Source organism: Aricia agestis, chromosome 6 (assembly GCF_905147365.1).
Source record: "Aricia agestis chromosome 6, ilAriAges1.1, whole genome shotgun sequence".
In the NCBI taxonomy this organism is placed as follows: domain Eukaryota; kingdom Metazoa; phylum Arthropoda; class Insecta; order Lepidoptera; family Lycaenidae; genus Aricia; species Aricia agestis.
In genome coordinates, this window is record NC_056411.1 from 18847133 (window position 1) to 18868149 (window position 21017).

At 43.6% G+C, this 21017-nt stretch overlaps 3 protein-coding genes across 3 annotated transcripts in view; 2 read left to right on the forward strand and 1 right to left on the reverse strand.

Moving 5' to 3' along the window:
• Positions 1-318: 318 nt before the first annotated feature.
• Positions 319-4234, forward strand: LOC121728345 (malate dehydrogenase, mitochondrial). The gene is made up of 6 exons (XM_042116509.1): positions 319-524; positions 628-838; positions 1379-1575; positions 2430-2669; positions 3127-3219; positions 3699-4234. The coding sequence occupies exons 1-6, from the start codon at positions 447-449 to the stop codon at positions 3906-3908; spliced, it is 1029 nt and encodes a 342-aa protein (XP_041972443.1). The 5' UTR covers positions 319-446; the 3' UTR covers positions 3909-4234.
• Positions 4235-5814: 1580 nt separating this feature from the next.
• Positions 5815-21017, reverse strand: part of LOC121728239 — a 157806-nt gene continuing 142603 nt past the window's right edge. Inside the window, exons 17-29 of the mRNA XM_042116380.1 lie at positions 13978-14349; positions 13440-13876; positions 12801-13304; positions 12422-12721; positions 12012-12309; positions 11414-11546; positions 10612-10998; positions 10201-10390; positions 9810-9910; positions 9276-9474; positions 8697-8920; positions 8331-8492; positions 5815-7567 (exon numbers count right to left, since the gene is read on the reverse strand). Of these exons, the coding sequence (XP_041972314.1) occupies positions 7294-7567; positions 8331-8492; positions 8697-8920; positions 9276-9474; positions 9810-9910; positions 10201-10390; positions 10612-10998; positions 11414-11546; positions 12012-12309; positions 12422-12721; positions 12801-13304; positions 13440-13876; positions 13978-14349 (3581 nt within the window). The 3' untranslated portion in view covers positions 5815-7293. The remainder of the gene's footprint in view (positions 7568-8330; positions 8493-8696; positions 8921-9275; positions 9475-9809; positions 9911-10200; positions 10391-10611; positions 10999-11413; positions 11547-12011; positions 12310-12421; positions 12722-12800; positions 13305-13439; positions 13877-13977; positions 14350-21017) is intronic.
• Positions 19652-20200, forward strand: LOC121728352 (protein TRACHEARY ELEMENT DIFFERENTIATION-RELATED 7A). Its single transcript, XM_042116516.1, has one exon. The coding sequence runs from the start codon at positions 19652-19654 to the stop codon at positions 20093-20095; it is 444 nt and encodes a 147-aa protein (XP_041972450.1). The 3' UTR covers positions 20096-20200.

Below are 21017 nucleotides of genomic sequence, written 5' to 3' on the forward strand. Positions count from 1 at the left end.
TGTTTGCCACAAACATCGTTTGCCAAAAAAAAAAATTTTTGTCAACGTCATACTGCGTACTAGGGATGCGAATAAACGCAAGATTTCCAAAAATAAAATATCGATTTGAATATCGGCTAATGTAGGACTAGGAGCAAAATTAAAAATGAAATTTGAAACAATAAGAATGAAATTTCTGAAAATCTACTACGTATAATTCTTCTGTTTTCTTTCCAAATTCTTTATATTTGTTATGTTACAAGTATGTTTATATTTTTCGGCATAGCTCATAATTTGTCAAACTTTAATCGATTATCAAAATATGAGTACTTACCTAAAGAAGGTTAATCACTAGTCACTCGTCAAAGGTCGCCTGGGTCGTCTGATTTGCGCTGGTCGCAATTCTTCAAAAAAATCAAAGGCTTTCCATTAAATTCGCGAAGTAAAACACTAAAGAGTGCCCCAATATGTTCTCCCGCACGCTCAAACCCGTAGCCGCCTTGGTGGTAGAAAATGGAGCCAAAAACTTTTCCACCTCGTCACAGGTACGTTTTAATAATTTAATAAATCACGCGGGCGCCTCTAATTACCGCTTTACCCTTGTTTTATCCCCCGACGGTACCATAACCTTAAACGGTGGTGTTGCAGAAAAACTTTAAAGTTGTGGTGGCGGGCGCGGCAGGTGGAATTGGTCAGCCTTTGGCGCTGCTGCTGAAGCAGAACCCGCTGGTGTCGCGGCTGGCGCTGTACGACATCGCGCCGGTGACCCCGGGCGTCGCTGTGGACCTCTCGCACATGGACACCCCCGCCAAGGTCACCGGACACAAGGGACCCGAGGAGCTCTCCGCTGCCATCAAGGGTCAGTACACACCCTCTCCAGCTCAAACCGCAGTGGGAAAACCGCATATACCAGTTACATAACACTAACACACTTATCAGTTAAATAACCTATATTTAGATCTATAGCCAAGGTCAATGTTGTTCTGTATTATTTTACCGTTGATAAGATCTTTCAATGTACAGATTATGGAAAATCTTTGAGTTCTTATATGATTTAGCATATTATAGATAAACATGCAACTGAGACTAATAAAAAAACACTATTGTTGAACAAAGCAGTATCCAAAGATTAGTCTTTAAGTTAAACTTTTATTGTGAATATTAATGCATAGTGATTTAATTTGTTATTGTTTATGTCGAGAAAACCTTGAAGTCTTGCAAATTATCTTTATAGCAATTAATGACATAACTACATCAAGCAACAACTTATAATCCTTTTCAACAAGATGGTTATTAAAAGCAAGCTATTTGTGGTAAAATAGACTAATTAGTATTTTAATAATTTAGATTATGTATTTTATAATTAATCTCTATCATAATTTTTCAATGTGCTCCATAGATGCCGACGTAGTTGTCATCCCCGCAGGCGTGCCCCGCAAGCCAGGCATGACCCGTGATGACCTGTTCAACACCAACGCCTCCATTGTCCGAGACCTCGCCGTGTCAGTTGCCCAGAATGCCCCTAAAGCTATAGTGGCCATCATCACTAACCCCGTAAACTCCATGGTGCCTATTGCATCTGAAGTCCTCAAAAAGGTAAGAAATATCTGCATAATATAGAAGTATAAGTATTTGTTTATTATTGACACTTTCAGTTATGGACTGTAGGTACAGTTATGGACTGTAGGTATTAACATAACTGAATAAAGTTTGTTCAATTATTGCATAATTTATGTTTACTTTCTATACAATTATTTAAAATGCAAAATGATATTTTTGCTTATTTAGAGTTTTATTGATATGCTTGTATGCATGCATGTGTGTAATTTTTTTTTAGGAATGTTAAAAATACAGTATTATAATTTATAATATTACATCAAACATCAATCAAACTAAGAACAGTGTAATTTGCAATATATCACTGTAACCCGAACATTCTTAATGATAGAGTTCATTACTTTATTGCAATACCCTGTTTGTCATTCTTTTTTTATGGAGGATAAAATTTGGTATGGAGTTATGTTTATTTTCCCGCAGTAAAAAGTAGCCTATTTATTAAAATAGGCTACTTTTTACTGCAGGAAAATATCACAATATTTTTTTTTCCTTATTAAGCCAGCTATTATTGGATGAAATTCTTGTGAACATTACGTCTTTGTTTACTGAGATTACACAATAAGTATGTACTTATGAGATAACATAGCTATCTTGTATAATGTGGAGTATAAGCATGAAATATGGTCAGTTGGCTAACTGACCATATTTCATGAATATACTCCACACTTCCGCATCCATATTATTAGATTGTCAATATATAAAATATCTATGACGTATATAATTGTTTATCATTTGTTTCAAACTTTAATTCTTAAATAAAGCTTGAAACAAATGATAAACAATTATTATAATTAGCTACTAATAGTTATATAATTTTGAATGTTTGTTTTCAGGCTGGAGTATACGACCCCGCGAGAGTGTTGGGTGTCACCACCTTGGACGTAGTCCGTGCAGCGGCATTCATCGGAGAGATAAACGGTGTGGACCCCCGCAGCGTCACCATCCCCGTCATCGGAGGCCACTCCGGAGTCACCATCATCCCCCTGCTCAGCCAGAGCCAGCCCGCTGTGCAGCTCAAAGACCAGGCCAAAATCAAGGCCCTCACCGAGAGGATCCAGGAGGCCGGTACTGAGGTATGTAATGTTTGTTGATGCAAAAACTGAGAAATAGAAGAATTAAAACTAGTCTTTATTTCTCAGTTTTTGCATTTGCATTTCTCAGTTTTTCACAAATGGGAATCAGTGTGTTTCACAACTATTAACTAATAATTATAATCCTGTTAGATTTTTGTTGAGTGTTTTGGTGGCTTTGAAATGTTATATTAAAAAACACTTTCCAAAAAAGAATTGAGAGTAAAGATCATTCAAAGTATTACTGTTAAAGTGAATATGTAATATTGTTTGTTAGTGAACAGGAATTATCTTTGAGTTTTGACCTTCAATCTACTGACTACTGCTTTGTGTTGTACACACACTACATATTATTATATAATACTGATTCATTCATTCATTACAAATTGAAGTATTTAAAAATGTATGAAAGCAATCATTCACTCTAATGTTAATTTTGCTTTCATTTTTAATATTTCAGGTAGTGAAGGCTAAGGCTGGCGGTGGTTCGGCGACGCTGTCGATGGCGTACGCCGGCGCCCGACTCACCGGATCAGTCCTCAGGGGACTTAAGGTACTGATGAAATGTTGCTAAATGTAGTAGCTACATTTTAGGTTTATCATCATCATATCATCAATCATTTTCAAAACGCGTCGAGTCCGAATAACATGTGATGTGGCTTTTCTATGAGTGTCTCAACGGTCAACGTATTATGAGCATTTCCTTCAGAGCCACAATAATTTTGCAATTTTTCAACTTTTCATTGTGCTATGCAAAAACCAGGCAATTTCCAATCTTATTGTTTTTGATTTTGGTTTTTGAATGTAACATAAAATTATTACTAGTATTAAAAAGCAACAAAGTACTATCAGAGAAGTTGATATAGGGACCTACGTAATTTCGTTGCGTTGTATCAAACCCATGACAGAGCGCAGCTGTGATCTGTCGGATGGGGATTATTGAATTGACATAATTCGACCAACTGACGAAGGACCAACTGCTTATGAAACAATTTCTTCGATGATACTTAAACTTAACTTTTTGCTGAACAGGGTGAGGCGAACGTGGTGGAGTGCGCTTACGTGAAGTCCGACCTGACGGAGGCCGCTTACTTCGCAAACCCCGTGCTGCTCGGCAAGAACGGAGTGCAGAAGAACCTCGGCTACGGCAAACTCAACGAGTTCGAGCAGCAGCTGCTGAAGGCCGCTATCCCCGAGCTGCTCAAGAACATCAAGACCGGAGAGGAGTTCGCCAAGAAGTAAACGATACAGAGTGTTGGCCAGCGCTTGTAAATATTTATAAATATATGTATATGAGATTGGTTCCACCCTAGTCTAGAGCGAAGCTCTATAAGAAAAATATAATATATTTTTATAGTGATCCCTTTTAAATTGAACCCCCTTTTGTAAGTTATTTATTTGCACTGCCATACTTTTTGTTGTCAAGTGCTGGTCGTTAGTGAATAGCGAATGTAGTGATATTGAATGAATGGCTCGCGTCATTCTACAGTGTATGAATGTTTTTGCATTTTATCAAACATCAGCGATGCTACTGAACTTATTGTGTCAAGTAAAAGTTATTATTACGACTGATTCTTTTTATTTCGAATCCTTCTCCCACAAACTGTAGTAGATATTGCCAAACTACAACAAATTACAATAGACTTTGTCACTTTATAATGTTTGTGTACCAAAAGCTCTAATTGATTACTTTTCTATGATCAGTCACTTCCAGAACTATCATAAGATATTGTAATTTAGCGCCTATTTGAAACAAGCAGCAATTTTAAGATTTTGAATAATGATAAATATTAAATTATTAAAATATTCTAATTTAACTATCCAATACCAGTAGTAAAAAATAAGGTTGGATATGTTTTAGATTGCTTGTTTTCTATGAGAGGCCGGAACAATGGAACAGCAAAAAATGGAAAGGGCGTAAGCAAGCGACAAAATGATTATTGTCGCGTAATTTAAAAACCATAAATACATTTCATATAAGCTATGGGCAAATTAAAGTGTATGCTTGAACCAATCTATGTACAAATGGAAGCTTAAATCACTCTCCCCTATTGGCAAAATAGGAATCCCTTTTTTTGCAGAGGCCTTTTTGATTGATTATTCTGTGTTATATAAAAGTTGACCAATCGTGTTATGCTATGCGGTAATTCAAAGACAAAGACATGATGAATACTGACAATGAACTTTTCTTAGCTTTAATCATTGCTGAGAAAAATCGATATCGCTACAGCCAAATTATCAAGGCGTCGCCTTAAGTATAGCGCGCGAGCTTTAAGGAAACAAAGACTGAGGTTAGGCGAACATGATAAGTTACTAGACAATTTCTAGAGTGGAATATATACATGCAAGAGTAATTGTCTAATAATTAACCAAAATAAGAGGAAAAAACCATACCCATCTGGAATAACAAAAGTCCATCATACCTTCTAACTTTATTTACACAATCACTTCCGCATGAGTACTTCGCACAACTTATTGTATATTCTGATATGGGAGCGGTTTTCAAAGAACTCCACGTATATCTCCACCATCAGCAGCACCAGATATGCCGAGAACACCGTCACCCCCCTCCACGGCCGTAGCTTGGGGTTGCTGTAGCTTACGCGCGGACTCTCCATTTTGCTAACGTCGCGTTGGCGCTAAACCAAATATTCGATGACGACACGCTATAGCGTTGTTGCAGATTGTCTTTAAACGTGAGGCTATTTTTATGCAACATTAGACAACACGTTTGTATAGATTATAGAACAACATAGGAAATCTTAATGTTGTATCAAACACCCCATGTTGTTTTCGTCGCATAAAAAATTAAAAGGATTCCCAATATTTATAATGTTTTAATCATCCCACTTTTCTTACATGTATAGACAGAGCTGCAGCAGACAGATAGGTTTTCTCAAGACAAGAATCTTTTCATCGTCAACATCAGCTTCTAAACCTCTAGACCACGGCTCTAGACTCTAGAGCTTCTAGGCTAAGGCCCAAAAAAGTCTTGTTACTTGAACTGTTGAACACATACTTACCTGTTTTCTTCGTCATTTTGTTAGCTCTGTTATTAATATAAGGATCTGAAGAACTAGGATCCTAGGGTAATAAAAGGCTCTTTCATTACATATTTCGTAAAATGACGTAAGAATAAAACAAAATGTAGATTTGCATCTTATTTATTGATTTGTCCTCCCAAAACTTGGTTTTCGCTTATGACGGGACTTACAGGATTATCTTTTCTTTCGGCTACTTACAAGTACGTTACAATTTTATATAGAAATCACATTGTGTAGAGCCGCCGCCGCAGCCTCGCTCAAAGTAAAGTTAATCAGTCGTTTACGTAACCTAACTCACCGCTTCAAGCGCAACAATTTTTAAAGCAATCCAATCCTCATCTATCTGTGTCATTAAAATGTTTAACACGTTTGTAAATTCGAAGACAATTGAACAAGTAATCGTTAAATACCACCGAGCAACACGAGTCGAGGGCACAACGGTACGGACAGTGCTCCGGCCCGCGGCGGCGGACGGCGAGTTCGTTACAAACTCTTACACGCTCACACGCATGCACACGCACGCACTCCCGCACGCACGCGCACGCACGCAGACGCTCTCACACGCTCATCTCACCCTCTCCGATCATATTTACCCGGTCCGAACGACTGACCTAACTAAAAAATGAAAATCTCTATCATACTCGTAAAACTAGCCTGTATAATTACAAATGCACAGTATGTATATATGTATAATAACCATACGCCTAGGATACGATACAAGCGGGCGGCGCGGTGGGCGGGAACGGCGCGGGGCGCGGCGCGCGGACTATACACAACAAACGGGGATGCGCTATTTACACGACAAATGATAATTCAACTACGCGTTACTAACTCGAGTGATGGCGGCGCCCCGACACCCCCTCCCCCCGCCCCGCCCTCCTACTAACTATACAAAATTTACAACTTAGGAATAGATTTGGACGAAGTCGCGCGGCGTCGCTAGCGGTGTCGAGAGATGGAAGACTGAGGACGTCCTGCCGCCGGCGCGGGGCGGTCACACGCGGACCTCCCACTGTACATCCAGGTATTCGCACTATGTATAACAATATACAACGTTTTTTGATACAAAAAATACATAGTCTCCCATTATTTAGCATCATACAAAAAAATAATTAAAAAGTGATAGTAACGTATAAATAACATGACGTCGCCGGGCGCGGGCGCTCCGCCGACGCGGTGCGGGCGGCGCCGGGCGTGCGGTCTAGCCGGCCGCCCGATGTCAGCCTTAACAGAAGTGAGAACTCCTAAGTAAAGCCGTGTTTAACATTACCGAGCTTGTCTACTACGTAAAATAAATTAATTCGTAACATATTACAAAAATTGGCGAGTAACCTCCGAGCTTCGACCCGGCTCGGCTACACTTCACGCCCGGCGCACAGTTACAGTCCGTTAAAGCTTCCCACAACACAAAATTCCCTGTCACGATACATAAGAACGTTATCACTGTCCTGTCGCTCACTATGAGATCACTGTGTCTGCCCCGGCGGCCCCGCCCTCGCGCGACGGATGACGGAGCTGCGGGCGGCGGGGCGTGCCCCCGCGCGGCGCTAGGGGGCGGGGGCGGGGGCGGCGCGGCGCGCGGGTCAGTCCTCGTCCGAGAGCGGCTCGTACTGCGCCGACATGAGCGGCGCGGGCTCGGGCTGGGGCGGCGCGGGCGGCGGCGGGGGCGGGGCCGGCGCGTCGGGCGCAGGCGGCGTCACGTTGAGGGCGGAGTACGGGTACGCGTACGTGGGGAAGGTGAGCGGCTTGGTGCGCTCGTCCGCGTCGCTGCGCATCACCTCCACGATGCGGTTCGTCACGTAGTCGAACGCCGTCAGGCCGGTCGTGCCCACGCCGCTGAAGCGACGACCGCCACCTCTGCAAAGAAAAAACAAAATATGTAAACCATATTATATTAAAATTATTTTATATATAATACAACCCTGCTCCGCCTTCAAATCTTAAAAGACGTTATCCTGAACTACCCGGATACCTCTTTCGCACCCAGTTTACAAACCGTTTCTTCTGTGGCATTGGAAGATACACTTACAAAAAAATAAACAAGATCCTAAACATATTTCATTTAACGAGGACAAGGTGCAAGAAAAAGTTGACTGAATGGCTACTGACACTTAACCACGGAATATATAACACTACAGGGAAGGGCATATGGGCGTGGCCCGCGTGCCATAGTTATGTCCAGCTGGACATAACTTAACTCGCACGCAAAAGGAAATTCGTGAGTACGGATTAAAACCTTACGCTTGTTGACGTAAGGTGTAAAATTGCGTACAACTTCAAGTCTTAACATATTTAGCTGTCAAGCGCCATCTAGCGTTGAATAACTGAACTCGGTAGTCAGAGCCGGTATTGCTAAATTTAAATTCTTCTTTATTTCAAAAGGGTAAGGGTTTTTTACGACATTGTATTTAAAAAAGAAATCTCTTTGTGATTGGTTATTTCTTTTGTGTGCGTAAAATGTTACTGTGTGAGTTTGGCGACAGCAGTTTCAATGAAACTTACTTGCTATGGCCCTTCCTTTAGTGTTATATATTCCGTGCACTTAACTATGAAATTATACGCACATACATGTTATTTTGCTGTACTTTTCAATGTTAAATAATAATATAATTATATTTACCTGACATTGAGGGATTCGGGCGGCGACACGGGCTCGAGGTATGGCGCGTGTTTGAGCGAGTCGCGGCGCCATTCCGCGTCGCCCGCGCCGCTCGTGGCCACGCCCCCCGCGCCGCCGCCGCCCGCAGAGTAACCATCCGCGTTCGTCACGGCGAAACGGTTGCTGTAGAAAAAGTTTATAAAATGAAATAAAGTTAAGTATTGTGCGTGCGTCCAGCACGTAAGAGAAAAATATCTTTTACATCGATAATATAATGTACATAATATATTACATTATATTATCGAACAACATCATACAGTACGGAGTAATAATTATGTTTATTATTTTTAGCCATTATATTATAATAATTATTATACATGTACTAACTTGTGGTGTATCAGGGCGGTGGTGTTGGGGCTGCTGAAGTCTCTGACGATGATGTTGGAGGCGAGGTCGCCCAGCTTGATGCTGGTGGTGTGTCCGGCCACCTCCTCCCCGTCCCGAATGTGTTCGCGCGCAAGCTCGCGGACGTGCGCGGCCTCGCTCGCCGCGCTCGTCGCCGGCCGCTCCGCCGCGCTCGCAGCTCCCGCTTCGCTGTCGCGATTGATCTTCTGAAACGAATGACATTCCGGTATGAGAAATAGGTATGCACACTATGATTTTATAGTTTGTTCGTTCTAACATTATTATCGACTTTAAACTCAGTTAAGTAAACAAGTTAGTTTACAAAGTTAAAACTTTTTTATTAACTAGCTATTTGAATCTAAGATAACGTAACAGATATAACTGCATGTTTAGTTGCTAGGACGTTCGTCGGTCGCGAACGACGCGACGACGACTATCGTACATTAACGATCCTCTTCAAACTTTTAAACATCCTAGAGACAACTCGTCACTTCCACCACAGGTCCTTTGCACTTTTACAATGTTTTAACACTTAACTTTACACTTATCTAGCATACTGACCGGGAACCGCTGGTCTGACGTCTGGCTGATTTGGTGCGTGATGATGGCGTTGATGAGTGAGGCGGCGGTCAGCGTGCCGTCGTTCGGCCGCGCCCGCTCGCCCGCCGCGCCGCTCGCCGCACCCGCTGCCGCGCCCGCAGCCGCGCTCGCCGCGCCGCTCGCTGCGCTCACACTCACGGTGCTACTCACTATCGGTCGCCTGTGAGGTATGAAATTATTATAATTATTATTTACGTTACGTATTACATTTAATTGTGTAAAACTGTACGGTCAAACTAACTTTACATAATATTTACTATTAAGTATTAACCAATTTTTATGACACAAAAAGACTAGCCTAGTCTAATAATAAAATTATTTACGAAATATTAAAGGTCCACTGTTTTGTCTGTCATGTAACGTTTCCAATTCGCCAGACAAAGACAAACAGATCTACATAAGGAGTTAAGCCAAATGTTTTGTCTTAAAAAGTTCGTTTTAGATTATAGTTTTATTTTTGACTCATTTTTGTATGTTACTGTCCGGAGTACTCACACGTCCTTCCGTTCTATCTGATGCGGTCGCTTGCCGGCGGGGCTGTAGGCGGGGCCAGCGCCCCCCGCACTCCCCGCACGCCGCTCCTCGCTCGATACCGACTGCAAAGAAAACAACAGTAATTAGCATTTTTTTCGTATATTTTACTATGTTAGAAATGTATCTTATGTATCTTGTTGTGAACAAAGACAATATGATTATGCTTTATAGCATAATCAATATAATAAATAACAAGATAATATCGACCAAATAAACGCTACTTTTATAAGAAGCGTTTATTTGGTCGATATTATCTTGTTTACGTTTAAAATAAACCGAATTGCTGAATAGCTCACAACTTACAAGCTAAAATACTACAAGTTTCTGTTTTAATAAGAAATCTGAAAGCTACCTGTCCGTGCGTAATGTTATGGTGACGATCGTGCAAGATCTGTTGCTGTTGTTGTTGTTGTTGCTGCTGGTGCTGCTGCTGTTGCTGGTGCTGCTGCTGCTGTTGCTGCTGGTGTTGCTGATGCTGCTGCTGCTGCAGCGTCTGATGCTCATAGACGTAGATGCGCTCGGGTATCATGTTACGATCTCGTCTGAAGCAATGAAAATCAACCCATCTAGTACTTCCATTAACATCTTATGACGATGGTCTTATTAATTCATTTAAGAATAACAATAACGATGTATATTTGCAAAAGTATGATAGATATAATAAGATGGTGGTTGGTACGATCTGAAAAACCACTTATATTTTTTGGATATATTATCTCAACTGTCGTATCAATCTAAATGAACGCTAGTGGAAAATACTCACGACTCTCTCTGGAATAGGTTGACGAGTGGCACATGCTGCGTGACGAGCGACGAATGCTGTTGCGACGAATGCTGCTGCTGCGAATGCTGTTGCTGCGAGTGCTGTGACGAATGCTGTTGTTGTTGCGAATGCTGCGACGAGTGCAGCTGTTGCGAATGTTGCTGAGAGTGCTGCTGCGAGTGCTGCTGCGAGTGCTGTTGCGAATGCTGCTGCGAATGCTGCTGCGAATGCTGCTGCGAATGCTGCTGCGAATGCTGCTGGGAATGCTGCTGCGAATGCTGCTGCGAATGCTGCTGCTGCGGCGTGTGGTGTCGCTCCCGGCCGTCGTACCGTCGCTCGCCGTACTGCATCTGATACTTCTGCGCTAACGACATCTCTCGCCCACCCCTGTAACATGTCGACAGTTTATGTAGGTGCTCAATTATTCATACTAACGTTATGAGTATGGTATCATGTTATATTATAAATATCTCGTCTTCTGCCATTTCACCTATACAGCATCGTTGATCACATAATGACTAGATAAAGCTTTTAAACATGTGCATTACGGCCTCTATCCGACATATAGGTATCTGACGTTACCAAAATATATTTGCCGAAGGCTAACGATGATGCGAACAATTAGTATTTTTTGAAGGGAAACTTATCGTCATGTTAAAGAGGGTCGAATTAATAATAATATTTCGTCACGCCGTCGTGACTTCTGTCACGTGTAATTTATAAAATTTTCTCTCTTTTCTTCTCTCTCTCTTGTTCCTTTTTATTTAAATCCCTTCCCGAACTCCTCCAGCAAGTAACTGACCTGATATCGTGGTGTTGGTGCGAGGAGTGGTGATGCGGCGGCGAGGGGGCGGGTGAGGGGGCTCGGGCGCGCGGCACGGGCAGCGCCGGCGCCGCCGACGCCGCGTTCACTAGCGACGTGAATGCCTCGTGACCTGCAAGTATACACACTTCTTTAAACCAATGCATCTTTTAACACCGATAATTATAATAGTAGTCAAGTCCAGATTTTAGCATTTTGAATACAACTGACTACTGACTGCTATTATACGCAATTGCGTATAATCATGTCAGTCGTATGCAAAGTTATTTAACGGCAAAGAAGTGTTTGGAACCAATTAAATGTTTAAGAAATTCATTCCTAACTTTGAGACCTTATAGTAAATGTAGTGACTTGTAGGTTTACGAGTAGCTGGCGACCAGGCACGAAGACAGTGTTTTGTAACATTTGTACCTATTTTTTGTGTTCTATTTTCAAATCCTTTAGGATTTGAAAATAGAATTAATAATAGAATAGATATATATTAATATATATTAATAATAGAATAGAAAAAAGAAAATTACTTAGTACAGTAGTTTACTACTGTACTAAGTAATTTCATATGACGATAATTACTCACCAGGTGGCGGGTGCGGGTGCGCGTACGCGTGTGGCACGTGCGTGTGTCGCTGTATGACGGACACGGAGTCGCGGTCGCGCCGCGCCGGCTGGTGCTGCGTGTGCTGCTGGTGCTGCGAGTGCTGCTGGTGCTGGGAATGCTGTTGATGCTGCTGGTGTTGGGGATGCTGCGGGTGCGGGTCGGCCCGGTCGCGGCGCGCGGCGGACGGCGGCATCTGCTTCGACGTGATGAAGTCCGTCAGCATGATCTGCCGCCGCTCCAGTCCGTACGGCCCGCGCGACACTGTCGCAGCCGTCGACTGCAAAAAAGTAACGCGTATAATACACAATAATTTTTTAGGTTATGTTGAGTTGTTATAATCTCTGTTATTTGTTTATTACATGAACACATAGAGATATCTGTTGACTCACCGTGGCGAAGGAAGAAGGCGAATGGGGGCGGGGCGTAGTGTGGGCGGGGTAGTATCCGCCGGGGCTGCGGCGCTTGTAGTAGTCGTAGCGCTTGTCGTGCGGCGTGTGGACGGGCGTGCCGGCGGTGATGCTGCCGGTTTTAGGCTCCGGCGCGCGCTCGAATCGCGCCTCCACCGGCGTGCCCAGCGTTATCGACCCCTTGTTCGGCGGCAGCTTGAGCGCCGGCCGCGGCGACGAGACGGGCTTCGGCTTGCTGTTGTACTGCTCCTCGGTCCGGTACGCGTACTCGTTGCGATGGGGCTGGACGTGAAAACATAGGTAAGCGATGGCTACATTGATACCTGTTTTACATCGGATTTTAGTCTGTAGCGCGACTCACCGAATTGATGCGCGCGGGCTTGGGCTGTTCTAGGCGCGGGCGTTTGACGCTGAGGTCCAGCAGGGGCTCGGGCTGGGCGGGCGGCGCCGTGGGCGGGGCGGGGGCGGGGGCGGGCGGGGCGCGGGGCTCGATGTACAGCATGAGGTCCTTGTCGAGCGGTGTGATGGCGGCGCGCGGCGGGGACGCGGCCCCGTGCGCGTGCGCCGCGCTGCCCACCACGGTCAGCGTCGCTAGCGACTCGTGCGCCGACACCTTCGGCGGCGGGGGCTGCGGCGGCGTCGGCCGGGAGTTCTTCATGAGGCTGACTTCGATCATGTTGAGCACCACGTCGCGCACCGTGAGCGGCGCCGCCAGCGTCTGCGGCGTCTGGGCTGGGGGCGCGGCCTGCAGCGCGGGCCCCGTCTGGCCGGGGGGCTCCGGCCGCCCCGGGGGCCCCGTCTGCTGCCCGCCCGGCCCCGTCTGCCCCGTCTGCGTCACGGGCCCCGCCTGGCCGTTGACGGTGCTCTGCAGAAACAGTAAATTAAGGTAAATTTATAATTCTCAATACGTACTGGATGAACGCATATTATAATGCGCCACTAAATGAACTTATGTGAGCATAATATTTTCTTTTTAGAATTGTAAATCACTTATGAATACCTTAGCCTGCGGCGCGTCGTTCTCCTCGTCAGCGGTCTCCGTGGCGCTGGAGTCGTACTCGTCGCGGCGCGGGCGGCGCGGGGCGGCGGCGTCGGTGCGGGGGCCGGGCAGGGGCGGCGCGCGCGGCGACTCGGCGCTGGCCGTGTCCGTGTCGCCGGAGCTGGCGCTGCCGTCGGTGTCACTGGCGCGCGCGGCCGCGTCCAGCTGCAGCTTGCGGCGGTACGTGAAGTAGAAGGCCTTGAGGCTGGCGGGCGAGCGGCCGGCGGCGGCGGCCATGCGCTCCCACTGCGTGCCGTGCTCGCGCAGCAGGGCGCGGAACTGAGCCGCCTCCTCCTCGCTCGGCTCCGGCGCGGCTCCGCCCTCGCCGACCGTGTCCAGCCGCCGCGTTATCCGCTTGAAGCACGTCAGGCAGCACTTACTGAGATCGCTCGATATGTCTGGAAAAAATGTTTTTATTTAGCAAAACCGACTCCGTCGGATCATCCTGATGGGAAAGTCCTAGACCTCAAAATATCTAATAAAAATAGGCGATACTCACGGAACTCGTCTAGTATGGGCCGTTTGAGGTCTGCGGGGAGGTCGTGCCAGCGCGGCGGCAGGTGTCTGAGGCGCTTGGCGCGGGGACCGGCGCACGAGGGCACGGTGCAGCGTGAGCGACGTGCGCGCACACAGCGGCAGTGGCAGGGCTCGCACACGCGCGCGCCGCCCGCGACGCTCTCCAGCCCGTACTGCGCCGCGCGTGCGCCCGACACGGCCCGCGTGGCGCCCGGCGCGGCGCACACGGCGCAAGTGGTCGCCGCCGTGGGCGTGGCCGAGGGCGTGGGCGTGGTCGCGGTCGACGTGGGCGCGCTCACGGCCGCCGTGCTCGTCGGGATCACGCTCGACGGGGTACTCGTCCGCTCCGTCACCGCTGTAGACAAAGAAAAATCATCGTTATTATCAGCAGAACGATACATAGTTTTAAAAAAAAACGAAATAATCGTCTATTTTATTTTTGTACTTCATTTTGTAGTATTTTGGGAACTAACATATTATGTGTATAATATGTTAGTTCCCAAATTTATATTAACAAGCTGTAAATCAAACGTTTATAAACGAAACTTCAGTCAGTGGTACAATAACAGACATTAATATGCAACTGTAGCGCTAATCGGCCGGCGCGGGGCGTGCATATTACATCGGGCGGGCGTCGCGAGCCCCGAACTCCGAGCCGCATATTAAATCCCACTTCATTATTCACAACAAAATGCGATTAGCGCGACTAATTATTATGCTAAATTAGGTTTTGTAAACTATGGAGCAAACAGTTGACGACAAAATGTAAACCACACGGTATCATAAACCAATGCGCATCTTTTGTTCCCAAAAATAAACTGAAAGCTTATTCTAACACGATTTCGACACATTAGCTTTTTATTTCTTTTTCAAAATCCTATGAATGCCAATAATAGGATTTTCTGTAGTTAGAGCTCCTAAAGTGCTAATAATTCGGTGTTTTATCTTAGAACTAGGTGAAATAAAGCTAATTAGTTTTTTACGAAGAGCTAATCAAAATCAAAACAAGGGCAATACAAACAAAAATAATTTTACAAAACGTTTGTATGTAATCCCCGCCATGCACCCACCACCCCCTCTGCCTCCCACCCCGTCAGCTAACTACCACACCAATTAACAGACCAGTCTGTGTACACAAAGTTTTCTGTTCCGCCGCACTATTGCAACACCGCGATTTGTTATATCCGCTGTTTACTCGCAGATATCATATCTATAGCCCGGTCACCGAACAATAGGTTTGTATAGAAAATGAGAATCGACAAAACTATAAGCATGTTATTATTTCTGTACGGTTTAGGCTAGATACGTTTAAATGTGATAAAAATCGTGAAGCTACAATAAAAATAATATTATCATGATGGAATTCTATTACTTTATTACACAAAATTCTATTAGCCAGATAGCTTATAATTTACAAGCTTATAAAAAAAATAATAAATAAATAAAAATTGTTTTATTTCCGAATAGATTTGTAACAAATACTTTCAGAACGTTGATGCTAATGGTGCCTACCACCGGTTCGGGAACTATCCCGGCGAGAAGAACCGGCGTAAGAAACTCGCACGGGGTCCCACTTTTTACCAAAAAAGTGAGAAAAAAATTATTCTTTTTTAAAATAAAATTTAGAATTCTAACTTAAAATATATCCTTTCTTATTGGACGACCTCTGTGGCTCAGTTGTGAGCGCGTTGGTAGCTCAAGCCGGGGGTCGCGGGTTCGAATCCCGCCGACGGAACAAAAAGTTTTCAAAGTTCCTGGGTCATGGATGTGTATTAAATATGTGTATCATATAATAAAAATCTTAAATATATGTATAGTATAGAAGTATTAAATATATTTCCGTTGTCTGGTACCTGTAACACAAGTCCTTCAGGTACTTACTTAGGTGTGAAGCGTCCATAGATATTATTATTATTATTATGTATATCAAGTAATAGAAGTAACATTGTGATATTAATAAGATGTTACAAGTTCAATAAGACAGTAGCCCTAACATGCAGAGTGCAGACGTAAAGAGCCACAAATCAGAAATAATATAAATAACCACATCAAAGCATTAATTAAGATAATCTACAGTTAAAATGGTGTTTGAAGAGCGTTTAATCGTTATATAGCCTCCGTTTGAGGCGGGCGCTAAGTCAACATCTCCCGAGGTCTGCTAATTGCCGGCAATCGAGCGCGCCGAGAACTTGTCTTGCAGTGTTATCGTGCCACTTACTTGAGTATTACCGTACGAGTCGTATACTATAATATGTGTCTTTATCATTCATATAAATTAGAAACCGAAAATACACGAATTTGTGGGTCAAAATGATATTATACTGCAACTGTCACAATAGTAAACTGTTATGTTAAATAGCTCTTTAATGCAAAATTTCTCGTGTACTGTATTTTTTCTACAGCGTTGTTGAAATATGAATCTCTTGGCGTCAGCTATTAACAAACGCTAGTGACGATTGAGTAGATAAACCCCAAAAACCAAGCATATGTACGTTGTATGATTAAGTATTTAAAAAATATTATGATTTTAGATATTAAGCAAATATAAGCAAACCAAAATCACTTCAGCATTTATAACAGGGGAATTGTAAACAAATAGATATCAGTACAATGCAGCGTTTCGGCTCGCTATTGTCAATTCATCAAGCAATTACCGATATTTGGACAGCGACTAATTGGATCGGTCGGATTTGTTCACTGCTGCAATATTGGCGCCCAACGTGGGGCTCTTTTGCACTCTGTGTTACCAACTTAGTACTTTTGTCCTAATTTAGCAAAGAATGAAGTGAGGTGATTTTTGGGCGTTCTATACTTAACTAAAGCATTCCTTAGCAATAAATAGAAAACCTGAAATTAGGGTCATCCATTATATTAGTGAGAATAGCCCTTGAGGAGTATTTCCAAATAATAATTTGAGTGATTTTGGGGAATTTTGCCTTAAATTAAGAGGCATATTTTTTTGAGAGTTGGCAACATCGATCATAATGGCCCCACATTGGGCGCCAATTTGGTTTTTTAATTACCGATCGTGTTTAGATAAGCTGTTTACATTTGATGTTTACATAATCATATTTTATTAATAGTTTAACACCGCTCTGTTTAAATATTTGACAATTTATGTAAAATTCGAAACGAATTTAATCAGAATTCAAAATTAATGTGATGTATTTTTCAGTTCTAAGTTCTAACATAATATGAGCAATCTACGCGCACTACGATAGAGAGTTTTAAACAAAAACAGGTAATTTCCTCAAAGAGATATTATCAGAGATATGTCCAAAATCCAAATATATATACGCTTAAGGCGGGGATTAATCTCAATCAAAAACGATAACCTTGCACACAACCAAAGACCAAGCGTATACGCATCGCAATAAGATTCATTTTAGCTTAGCATAAAACTGTAGGTTCTCGGGCGGATCTTCTCTATTTTTCATGTTTTTTTTAAATATCTTTGGAAATAAATATTAAGAAACAAAATTGTTCGGTTAAAGAATTTTTAATATAGATTTGCTAACAATTTATTCAAATAAAATGTACAATTATCCTAGTTAATACTTATATTTCGATGAAATAGAGTTTTTTCGGAGGTAAGTTTGTAAATTAATTACAGCCAAAGTATTACGTTTTATTAAAATGTTTATGGTTTAAGGTATTTTGAATATTGTGCTTTATATCTCATATTTTTTAACACTTCGTTATTATATTGGAACTAGGTAAACCGGGAGTCACGGAATAACAAATTGGGGTTTATCCTCGCCTTAAGCTTGTAAGTATTATAAACAAGGACCCAGATTCTTATCATAAAATAATGCAGATACTAAACTTATACATCCATTTCAGAATACTTCTCGCTAATCTTATCGCCCATTCCATATCAGAGCATATACATAAACGAACATATCCACGTCGCACGTGTTTTGGTTTAATTCGAAGATGTGTTGTCACGTCGCTCGTTAAATCGTCACGCTCGGTTCATCCGCAAACACGCCGCACGCCGTCCAAACCCCGCCCCCGCCCCCGCCTGTCACGCTCCGCTACCAAATATTTTGCGCAAATATTGTGTGCGGCTTTGAAGTTTACGCCGCTATAAATGCTCTAAAACGCTCCATACACGCCTAACCATTAGTTGTGTCAACTTTTTGAACCACCAAAAAGTTAAATTTTACCAACCTATGTTTTAGGTAGTGGCACTGATTATTATTATTATCGATAAATCACTGACAAGCTCTTTAATATTATGATACAATATTAACTTAGCATAGGATTAGACGACGTAATGTACTCTACCTAGCTTTTATACTATTGTATATTAATATTTATTGTATGCTTAATCTTTAAATACCATCTTTGAGTTTCTAAAGCTTCGACAAGAATTTTTATAAATACTTTTTAAGGCGACGCCTTGATAATTTGGCTGTAGCAATATCGATTTTTCTCAGCAATCACTAAAGCTAAGAAATTAAAGTTCATTGTCAGTTTTCATCATGTCTTTGTCTTTGAACTACCCATAGCATAACACGATCGGTCAACTTTTATAACACAGAATAATCAATCAAAAAGACCATCTGTAAAAAAAGGGATTCTAATTTTATCAACAGAGGAGAGTGATTTCGGCCTCTCATAGAAAACGAGCAATCTAAAACATATCCAACACGGTTTTTTTACTTTAACGCGGCGTCACCTTAAAGGCGTCAACTTCAAACATTAGATAGATTCCTTTGGCCGCTCGCAATCATCATAACACGTGATTATATTACCAAATGAGCGTCGGAGCGTGGGGCCGGGTCGGGCACAAAGCGCGTGTGATTGGAAATTCCGTGTGACGTCAGTCCGGCTTACCGTGTCGCGCTCCACCCCGGACTTAACCCGACAACACCGGTTTAATCATTCACACGTCCGACTTTAAATCCCGCTCGAAAAGAGTTAAATTCTGCTTATTTGCTGCACTTTTCTCTCGAGTTATTACGCTTTAAATACAGAGCTGAGGTATAAAATATTATGATTCAAATCTTTTATTGGCCGTCCCTCAAGATCTCTCGAATTATTCAAATTGGCTCGGCTAAACGTTACAAAAGCGACATGATACAAGTCCCTAGAGGCCGTCGAGCTGGAGGGGCGGAGCCCCGGGGCGCCGCTAAGTGAATTAAGTGTTTGGCCGGGGACGACTCATCCCGGAGGCGGGCACGATCTCGACCGCACAAAAATTGTCAAACGATTTGACTCCACTTGAATATTTAATACGAGGAGCGTGTCCTATCGGCGTCTTCGTGAATAAGGCCGGACGCACGCTCTCGAACTTTACAAAAGACCTGGCCACCTGGAACTTAACTCGTTTTATGTTTATTTTCTTTATATAAATCATTTTCAGTAATCAGTTACATAAAACATCAAACGAAACGTTTGTCATATCACCGAAACTCAATTCAATGTGCGACATTATCCAAATATAATAAAACAAATACGGACAAATATCATAATTTGACGGGGACAATATTTGGCTCTCATCTGACGGTTCAACGAGAAAAACCACGCGACACACTCGCGGGGAGCAAATCAAAAAGCGGTCGCGGGCGGCCACCCTTATTTGCACAGGAGGGTATATAAAGCGGGGCCGCGGCGGTATCGTCTCAGTTACATCGGTGCGGGCGAGCGGGATGCTGTCGCTGTACCGCGCGTGGCTGGGCCCGGGGCCGTGCGTGGCGCGGCCGGCGCCGCCGCCCGGCGCGCACCGGCCCGTGCCGCGCCGCGCCCGCGCGCCGTCCCCGCCCCCTGCCTCGCCCGCCAGCGCCGCCTCCTCCGAGCTGGACGTGGAGCGCGTGGAGACGCCGCCGGCGCCGAGCGGGGGCGCGCCCACCGCGGTGGTGGACGTGGCATCGTGCGACGGGCCGGTGCGCTTCAGCCGCGTGCTGAACGCGGCTTGGCAGGAGCGCGAGTGGTGCCGCCACCGCCGCCGCCCCGCGCCCCACTACTACCCCTGCAAGACGTGCGGCTCCAAGTTCCCCTCTTACTACTTCGTGCACAAGCACCGCAAGCGCTGCCACGCCGACGAGCCGCCCGCGCCGCCGGAGCCCGAGCCCTCCACGTCGGCGGCGCCCTAGCCCGGCCCTCCGCCCTCGGCAGCCCGCGAGTGACCCCTCCGGCGAGGACTCTCTCACCACATAGGTTAATTAATTTATCGTTGTTAATAAACTAGTTAAGTCCGAGTGTGTGTGTTTTATTCGACAGACACTTTTAGCCGATAATAATAACATTTTCGATTTATAATCACCACTTTAAAACTAAGTTACTTTTTAACAACTTTTTCAATTTAAATTTTAATTCATATCACAGTGTTTTTCAATTAATACAAGTATTTTTTTCTATGATAAGACCCCTCTGGTATGAAAGAATTTTTCGTGACCCCTGCAGAAGCTTCACGACCCCACAGGTTGAAAAACACAGATGTATCGTAACGTTTTATAATATTTTGCTATAATATTAATATTTATAGGAAACTTAAATTACTTATTAATAAACGAAAGGAACTTAATGAAATTAATGGCAAATATTTAACCGCTCACTGTTATTTATTTAATATTTAAATAAAAGTAAGTATTCACGAGCTACGAAATAATATATGAAACTAGATGACGCCCGCAATTCCGTTGCGCCAACATTCGTTTATTGCGTGGGAACCGTATATTTTTCCGGGATAAAAAGTATCCTATGTCCTTTCCCGGGACTCAAAGTATCTCCATACCAAATTTCAGCAAAATCGGTTCAGTGGTTTGGGCGTGAAGAGGTAACAGACAGACATACAGACAGACGGATAGACAGACAGACACACTTTCGCATTTATAATATTAGTATGGAAGTATGGACTTTATTTCGAATTTCAAACAAAATATAAGAATTCCTATCAGAGCTATCACATTTATGAAAATTTGCATGGTCCTTTGAGGCCAATATTTTGCATCTAGTTCTAGAATAAATAGCCTCACTGAGCAATGAGCATCACCAACACTAGAAACAAGGAACAAG